The 9,497-nt window shown below is 42.8% G+C and overlaps 1 protein-coding gene across 2 annotated transcripts; it reads right to left on the bottom strand.

Moving 5' to 3' along the window:
* Positions 1–841: 841 nt before the first annotated feature.
* ABRACL (ABRA C-terminal like) lies at positions 842–4,806 on the bottom strand. 2 transcript variants are annotated; one of them, XM_080584405.1, is made up of 3 exons: positions 4,654–4,806; positions 2,525–2,591; positions 842–1,381 (listed from the first exon to the last, which is right to left on the bottom strand). In XM_080584405.1, exons 2-3 carry the CDS (start codon positions 2,583–2,585, stop codon positions 1,197–1,199), a joined length of 246 nt encoding a protein of 81 aa, XP_080440531.1. In that variant the 5' UTR covers positions 2,586–2,591; positions 4,654–4,806; the 3' UTR covers positions 842–1,196. The 2 variants fall into 2 exon arrangements, with proteins under 2 accessions (XP_080440531.1, XP_080440532.1); XM_080584406.1 differs by lacking the exon at positions 4,654–4,806 and adding an exon at positions 4,452–4,588.
* Between the last annotated feature and the right edge of the window lie 4,691 nt (positions 4,807–9,497).

The following is a 9,497-nucleotide window of genomic DNA, read 5'->3' on the forward strand; positions in this document are numbered from 1 at the left end:
AACCTAGAGTTTCTATACCCCTCCTGGAGAAGACTGCATGAAAGCATTCAGGGAGCTCCACACCTACCTCTTTCAGAAACTTAGGGAAAAAATAAAAAACATATTACATTGCCACATTGCTAGAGATGAACAAGGTGCATTATCATTCACGGCTTTCTGTGCACAATCTGGTCCTTGAACAAAATCCGATGCAAGCAAGTGAACATTTGTCTCTTAAAGATGCATGAGAAAAATTAAAGACAATACCAAAAAATACAATTAAAAGGCAATGAGTTTGGAAATTCTAGCTGGAAAACTAGATCGTGCTTACTGTGTGTTTATGTGCTCTTTCCCTTGTCAAACTGAAGCTTTACAGCTGCTTTAACCTGCATTCCTCACTGCCACTGTTTTGATGGAGCTGGAAGCAATGAGGAATTGCTGCAGCACTGGTTTGCTTTAGCCACTCCTCCTTACACTAAGAGAAGGAACATCACAGAGGCAGGAAGGGTTGGAGGTTACAGCAAACTCTGTTGAGGAAATTCAGCAGTGTGGGAAGTAAACTGTGGTTGCCACACAGAAGCAAATTATTACTGGTTTGTGCTTTGTTGAATATGTCGTGCTCGGTTTGCTTACAAACCTGTTAAGAAGCCAGACTACTTACACATCCAACTCTTGGAAATAATTTTGCCACGTGATTCAGTCAAAGACTGCCCATTCTTTGGAGTGGGGAGCAGTAACAAAGAAAGAACATTCTATCTTGCTGGCATGCTTTCTGTGCAGTCATTTAACTATGTTGCTTATAGAAATTCAGTTTGCCTTCATTTCAGATTGCAAATAAAGAGAGAATCAACCACTGCAAGAATTATATAAATTGAAGTATGTGCTTTTATTTTATACTTTCGTGGCACATTTAGATTTGTAAACATTAAGACACCGGTTCTATTTCTTCATATATTGAAAATAACCATCAAGTACATTTAGGAGTATTACCTGAGATTTAAAAAAAAAAAAAAAAAAAAGAACCGGCATCTTTTACCTTAATCATGTACAGTACTGTTTTAGGAAGAATTACAAAAGGGAATGTTTTTCCAAAATAGGATCATTTCCTTTCAACTATAAAGACATAGAAAATACATCAAAATCAGCCTGATACAGAGGATGTTGCAAGTCATTGTCTCAAACAATCCAATTAACACACAACTGAAATGCATATTGCATCAGTCCTGCAGTAGTATGATATCAACATTGTCATGAACACCTTGTAAAAGCAGTTCCCCTTGATAAGTGACAATCTTTCGTCGTTTTGCAGCCTTAAGAGTTCCCACTAGGGCTTCAAAGAGGTTCGCACACTTTTCATCAGCGAAGAGCACACCAAATTTCACGCTCACTTGTCCATCAGCATCTAAATCAAAGACAAAACATGAAAACACATGCAGATATTCTTTCAGTTAGGAGATGACTGGGGGAACTGAAGTGATAGGCAGTCAGTGTGCTGAAGGTAAGCCCCATGGTGTCTCCCAGCTGCCAGTAACCTGACTTCGCTTCCACGAGGTTTGACTTCATAATGGGAAACATACTACGAATGCTGATGATTAATGGTAGACAAAGGTCCTGCCCGTTAAGACTTTCCTTTCCCGCCCGTCCCAGAGATTTGTACCAAGGAACATATCTACTACGTTTATGTTATGAAAGACTGATGTCTTTCTGAAGCCTATGAACAATGCAGGCTATCAGACTTCTTTGAAGCATAAGGAGGAAAAATGTCTTGAAGACCTAAAATGTTTAAATACTTCTTTTTTCCACCTATTAATATTTTAGGTTCCCATTGAAGAAGGTATAATGTGAAGTAATTTATCACACAAAGAAAAAATTTTAAAAGGTTATCTAGGTTATTCTTAAACAGCAATTCTTAAACAGTCATATCAAATACAAGATTTAGGTATCAGGTTTTGAAAAAGAAATGCAGTTAAATGAAACTGCATCAGAATTTAAATATGTGAGCAGGTCCTACATCCACAAATTGCACAAATATTTGTAAAGAAAGTGGAGCTTTAACAATGAAAAGCAATCTTAAGATAAAAATCTACATTCTAAAGAAGTTTAAGCGAAGGCTGGGAGTATAACTCCTGGATTACAGTTTCAGCCATACAGATCAATTCCCTCTACACAACACTGTGACGAATAAAACTGAAGCATACGACTTTCGAAATACAGAAGTTACCAAGGAAGGAGATGAAATATAAAGGTGTCATTTCTTTGAAGACTGTAGCAAATATCTTTGTCTAAAAAAGGTAATTTTGCAGTTGATTTTAGTGGGGGCAGGATTTCAGGTCTGCTTCCTCTGCTGCAAAGGCTTAAATGTTTAACTTCACAACAGGACTGCTTTAAAGGACGGGACACTGGGAGCACCATGCAGTCTAGCAATAAATATATATGGAATATATATTTTCAGGTTACCTGAGCCTGCTTAACTAAATTTGCCAGGATCACAACAGGTTGGTATACCATGATTACATCTGCATGTTCAGAGGTATACAATACTTACTTCTGGTTCCCAGCCGCCGAATTTCCTCAACTAAGAGGGTAATTTCATGTTCCACGTTCATTGTGGTCTGGAACATAAAATAAATTTTTAGCAAAGTTATTAGGAGACCCGTAAATCCTTTGCACATGTTCATCTTGGCCTGTTCTCAGATCATCAGGTGTATCACAATATTCTGTAAATCCCAGTAGCCCAGAGGCACATAATTAGAGGATCTTCTAAGATTTTAGCCTTGAAAGGATAAAGAGCCTTCACATCCCCACATCTGTGGAGAAATGGATAGAAGAAAATACCACCTTGGTACCTTCTATACACAAACACAAGGAACTCATCTCAAAATGGGGGGGAGGTGGTTTTATGTGTTTCTGCTTGGTTTGGCTTTTAAAGCGTTTAGGCCAATCATTATTTCAGGCAGCCACAAAAACAGAGCATCCTGCTAACATCACAGGTCTTCAGGATCTTTGCAACTTTCTGTCGACACCCACAATAAAAAGGGAGCATCTTCCTTTATGTTTCCCTCTGGGACCTTAGATGCATGGTAGGTGAGTGGCCTTCGTTTGCATGTGTATTTAAACCCCACCACAGCTTTCCACTCATCATGAGACAGCCCAGACATCCAGCTGGCTACAGCAGGGCTGTGCACGCCACACCTGAAAGGACAGCATCTGCCACATGTCTGCTACCGAGAGCAAAACCCAACCAGAGACAAGCCAAGGAAGTGTCCTAAGGCAGCCAGCGCTCATCTCCATTCATACTGATCCCAAGAAGCAAAACTTATCTCATGCACCTCTTTGCTGTGAAAGCTTCTCCCGTGTGCATCAATGCCTTCCATCACTTCAGTCATATGCAGCCTGGTAGATGGCAGCACTACAGTCACGCAAAGTACTATTTGGCTACAAAACATCCCAGATTAACAACCACAGACACCTAAAAAGCTGTTTTGTGATGCAGTATAAAAAGCAGCATCAACACAATGCGGAACTCCTTCAGCAAATGTGGGCATCGAAGTAAGGACCCGAAACTGTGCCCCACAGAGAAAGCAAAGTGTCAAATGCAGCTTTTGCTGGTGCTGGGAACACAGGCTGGAATAAAAGCTACAGAGAGCGACCCTGGAGCTCAGCGCTGTCCAAAAGAGTCTCAGACCTGTAAGCATAGCGACCATCACTATTGTTCAAGAAATAGCATTTCTGCACAGATCTGGTTAAGTAAATGGGAGTTAAAAATTAGCATCCAGATGCATCACAAACCCTTCCTAACAGAAGAGCTCCCCTTCTTTCCTTTTTTATTGAGCTAAAAGAGGTAGGGGTGGCATAGTTCCACCTCCTGACCCTTCACCAATTTGTCTGAGACAAAAAGGTTAACAGAGGCTGATCTTCAGCCTCTTAAAAAAACTCACTTAAAAACTCACTTAAAAAAAATCTTTTAACATGCAAAATTAAGCAAGCTTACTATCAGCAGAGGTTTCAGACCCAGCCTCATCCCTTAGTTTCACCCCTAACCCACCCTAAGAACAAACACCCAAGTGGATGTTAACAAACTAACACGCAACATTACAACAGCACCGGGCTGCCCTGCTACCACCTCTTCAAACCCTGCCTAAAAATCACCTGGCAACACGGATTCAGCATTTTAATTGCATGAGATGAATTCTACGAGCGTCTGTATTTTATTCACTGAGCACTAAATATATTGTTATAAGTCACCAGGGAAAACATGACCCATTACCGAAACGCTGACACTATCATTACTAATTGCTCAAACTGCCAATTTGATATTGGTCACCGCGATGGCATCGTTAGCTTTTTAACGACGTCCTTTCAGCACCTTTAAAGTTCACTTTTTTCCCCTTTAACTTTCAGCTCTCTGAACCGCGGGGTACCTCGCACGGCCCCCAAGCCCCCCGTACCCGCACCCCGCCGCTCTCGCCCACCTCAGCCGCCCCGCTCCCAGAAGATGGCGGCCGAGCCCGCTCGCTGCCCGCCCGCAGCCCCCCGGCGGGACCCCCCCCCCGGGGCGAAGCGCTCCGCTCGCTGCTCCCCGCGGCCGGGCAGCCCGGCACACGGCACAGGGTAACGGGCGTGGGGTGCCGGCCGGCCACCGCCGCCCCGCCGCCGCCAGGCTCCGCTACTCACCCGCTCCCCGCCCGCCGCCGCTGTCTCCCCCCGGAAGGCGCAGGCCGCGGCGCCGCCCGCCGCCGGGGGCAGGGTGAAGGCGGCGGCTGCGGTGCCTCGCTCCGCCCGGCCGGCCGGCGGAGGGGACGGGGCCTCCCCGCCTCGCCGCCTCCCCGCCCCGCGGGCCCCGGTGACGGCGCCCGGCCGAGCGCCCCAGCGCCCTCCTGCGAGGAGCCGGCGCTAGGGCTGCGCGTCTCGGCCCCGCTGCTTCCTTGCCGTGGCGGTGACCCCCGGCTTGGTGTCAGTGCACCGCGTCCCGCCTGTGACAAAGGCGCTGATGAAAGTGTCACGTAAAATCGGTTCCCAACCTGCTAGTAACTCCTGCTCCAGCGACTCTTCTCCCAACGTAGAATAGTTTAAGTTGGAAAAAGACCCTTAGGATCAGCAAGTCCGACCATCACCACCAAATTCACCACTAAACCACGTCCCTTAGTGCCACATCCACACATCGCTCAAATACCTCCACGGATGGGGACTCCACCACTTCCCAGGGCAGCCAGCTCCAATGTTGGACCACCCTCGCCGTGAAGAAATTCTTCCTAATGTCCAACTTAAACCTCCCCTGGTGCAACGTGAGGCTGTGACCTCAAAACCTGTCACTTGTCACAACCCTGGTTCCCTCAGTCACCCCTCATAAGTCTTGTTCTGTAGTCCCTTCACCAGCTTCAGTGCTCTTCTCTACACATGCTCGAGCAACTCAAAGGCCTTCTTGTAGTGAGGGGCCCAAAACTGAACGCAGTACTTGAGGTGCAGCCTCAGCAGAGCCAAGTAGAGAGGGACAATCACTTCCCTAGTGCTGCTGGCCACACTATTTCTGATACAAGCCAAGGTACCATTGGCCTTCTTGCCCACCTGCACACACTGCTGGCTCATGTTCAGGCAGCTGTCAACCAGCACCCCCAGATCCTTTTCTGCTGGGCAACTTTCCAGCCACCCTTCCCCAAGCCCATATCGCTGCACTGGGTTGTTATGACCCAAGTGCAGGGCTCGGCACTTAGCCTTGTTGAGCCTCATACAGTTGGCCTTGGCCCATCAATCCAGCCTATTCCAATCCTCCTACCGTCAAGCAGATCAACACTCCCACCCAACTTGATATCATCTGTGAATTACTGAGGGTGCACTCGATCCCCTCATCAAGACTGTTGATAAAAATATTAAGCAAAACTGAGCCCTGGGAACACCACTTGTGACTGGCCTCCAACTGGATTTAACTCCATTCACAGCTCTTTGAGCCTGGACATTGTGTCCCTTCAGTCACTTTCTGTTATTGCACCATACTCTCCGTTGCACCTGGTTCCCCCAGGTGATACTATGCCAAACAGTTCTCTTTTCTGAGAAGACTAATGAACAAGGTTAACATAATTTACCTTTCATTAAGTCATGTTGCATTTTCATCTGATTGTTCATTCAGCTCCACATCCTTGCACTCTACCCTGTAGATAGAATGCAGTTTGATTTGCTACTGCTGTTGTCATTCTTTGCATCCTCTTCAGCTCCTAGAAATATGTACTCTGTATGTATCTTCTCCCAGGGACACAGGCATTAAAACTGAGAGCGGCACAAACTCCTCCAGAGCAATGAGACCACCACCACCAGCCTCCTGGCCAGCAGCCTGACTCGCACAAAATCTCTTCTGAAAATGCCCACTAGCTTCAGGCACTACCATCCCAGCTGCCTCTCCCACCTCTTCAACAGGCACGGCTGCCCCCAGAGCAGAGCAGGTGTAAGAGGCTACTTCCAGTCCCCACAGTTCACATCTTCATGCACCATCTTCTAAAGGCAAAACTGAGACACTCTCTCAGGCTGTGAGCTGTGCAGCTAGGTCTGGTCCATCGCTATGCTGTACAAGAATGAATAAATTGCTAAAGGCATTTTAAACCACTATAGAAGCGCAGCTGGGGTTCATTTGGCAGAGCCTGCAGCTAGATGAATTGATTTATACAGTGGAAATGATACCATGAAGATCCATTTTCATCACTCAAGGGAAGTATGAGAGATCACATCCCTTCCTTTTTCATTTTTTTTTAAATGTCAGTGTTTTTAATAAAATATTAACCTTACGTAATAAAAATCATTATTTATGTGTACCAGAATTTCTGATTATTAAAAAAGTGCTGCTTTCTGCACAAGGAGCTATAATATTCAGCAGGTGATAGCTGCAGAATATATAATCACAAACAGATTAGCCATATTTAACACTTGTAAGGGGTGCTCTTTCCAAAAAAACCAAACCCTGATAATTGAGAAAACAAGTTAAGGGCTACATTCCCAGGTCTATAATGAAATTAATTAGATTTAAGTCTGTCTGAATTGAATCAAAAGAAAGGAGAGAATCCTCTGAAAATTGTAGCATCTGAAGAGCACTGTAACTATGCATATCCTGGCACACGTACTTGGCATATGTACATACTGCTTTTCTTATGATCATATTGTTGGCCAACACAATATTAAATACTATAGTAAAATGGACAGAACTTTAAGGAAAATATAAGATAAACCTATTAAAATAGAATCTAATTAGTACTTCAGCAAGTATGGGAAATGTTCCAGTTATGTAGTAGTATAGAATAAAAGTGTTAATTTTATGTTTTTATTTTTAACAACATGTTTTCAGTTGTATCACATAAGTACTCTAGATTCCTTAGTCATCAGAACAGCATTACATTTGCACAAATAATGTAGGCCTTTGTTCTGTGTAAGGTAATCGTTAGTATGGATGATTTATGTTTGATTGAGCAATGGTTTGGGACATTTCATACCAAAGTTGTTATTATTATTATGAAATCTATGTTAGAAAATCTTCTCTAAATCTGTTTTGAATCACAGACCCTGACTTATAAGAAGTATACTAACTACACGTCTGAAAAAGACAAATAAATAAATAAATACAGAAATAAATTTTTACCTTAGTTTCTTTTAATCTTTTTTTTTTTTGAGGAAGTACACTTTTTTTTTAAAATTTGAATTCTGTCTTTTGTAAAGAAACAATGTCATGTACCCAAGTATTGGCCCTAAGGAAGATAACAGGAGACTATCAAAACATAGTGTGCTTATACAATTTTTTTTTTTTTGCCCTTCTTTGTCATGGGATGTTAAAATAATTCTAGGTAAATCAGTAATCAAAACCACCTGTTATCATGACAATGAAGGCAACAGTGATCTGCCAAAGTATGAAAATGAGCTGGGCAGCAGAAGGACTAAGTGGCTGAGTATGTCCTTATAGGGGCAGCAGCAGAGAGCAGGAAATGTGAAAATTATGAAGATGGTGATTTTCTGTTTTTCTGTTCCCACAAAATGATACTTAAAACAAACAAACAAATAAACAAAATATATGTAAAATAGTCCTTTACAAGCACACAGGGCAGGCATGGAGATACTGCTCATACATATTTCATATCATTGGTTAAGGTCATCATCAGATTCATGATTCAAATTCCTCTTTCTGTACTTACCATGAGTGGTCCCCAAAAGTCATGAGATTCCACCTTAACACAGACTATTCTAATTTGACCTTTATTAGCATCTCATTGCACTGTTTCTGTCCTCCCAGATTTACAATTCTACATCAAGGCAGCCCAAACCAGGAATTATGCAACACAAGATTTAAAGCATAGCTTGAGAAAACCAAAGCAGACGCACTGATCTGATCAAGCAATCAGTTTAACCCAGTGTTTTGCCTCCAGCAGCGACCAAGTGCAGGCATTTGGCAAAAGAATATAGTAAATGAAAACTATCGGTTGATCCCCTGGTTTCCCTCCAGGCTCCTGGCACTTACTGGATTAGGTTAGGGATTTCCTGAGCTAAAGGTTATACCCTAATCATCACATTTCAAAGCCAGAGATGGATATTTGTCTGCGAATTTGTCTAATTCCTTAAACTTAAACTTTCATTTCATGTCATCCCATGACAATCATTGCTTAAATAATTTATGGAACTATGTGAAAAAGCAGTTCTTCTTGCTTCTTTTTACGTTCCTTCCTGAAAACTCAGTAAGTGCTTCAATTTCCCATGTTGTAAGCAAGGAATTATTTCATCTTCACCTTTCCCCATCGTGTTCATGATAGCTCTCCCACTGCTCATCTTATTTTCAAGCTGAAGAGTCTTAGTTTTAATTCTTGAAAGCTGAATGCCTTCCCGTGTTGGTGATCTTTGTTGTTGTTCTTTACAATTTTCCACATCATTCCTTGTTCTTTTTTGAGATTGAATTACTAGAATTGTTAGCATTATTCAGTGTGTGGGTAAAGCATATACAATGGCATAACGATGCATTCTATTTTGTTTTCAATCCTAACAATTTCCAACATCTTACTTGCCTTTCTGAAAACTGCTGAGCACTATCCACGGTGATTTCAAAAACTGTTTCCAAAGTGGTAGTAATTAATCGTTCTGTTACAGATAATTAGGATTATTCCCTCCACCCCCGCATATTACTTTGTGTTTTTCAGTAAAACAACCATTGGCTGTTTTACTGTGTGATTTGAAATAGGATCACACACATATTGTCACGTCTTTTACTGTGTCATCAATGACAATTTGAACAACACAGATGCAAGCAGAGATCCTGCTAAAAGTACCCGTAACATCTCTCCCGCAGGAAAGTTGGCCACCAGCTCTACGTTTGTCTCCTCCTACCTTTGAGGTAGTTAGTGATCCTGAATGCAGCCCATCTTCTTATCCCATGAGAAATTAGTTTTGCAAAAGTGTTTAGTGTTTGCAGTAAACATGTTGTTTAACAGGTTTCTCCCGAGACAGGCAGCACAGGCTCAGCCTGAAAAAGGCGTGTAGAAGAGTTACAAGGTCATTTG

This window comes from Anser brachyrhynchus (assembly GCF_964034855.1).
Source record: "Anser brachyrhynchus genome assembly, chromosome: 3".
In the NCBI taxonomy this organism is placed as follows: Eukaryota; Metazoa; Chordata; class Aves; order Anseriformes; family Anatidae; genus Anser; species Anser brachyrhynchus.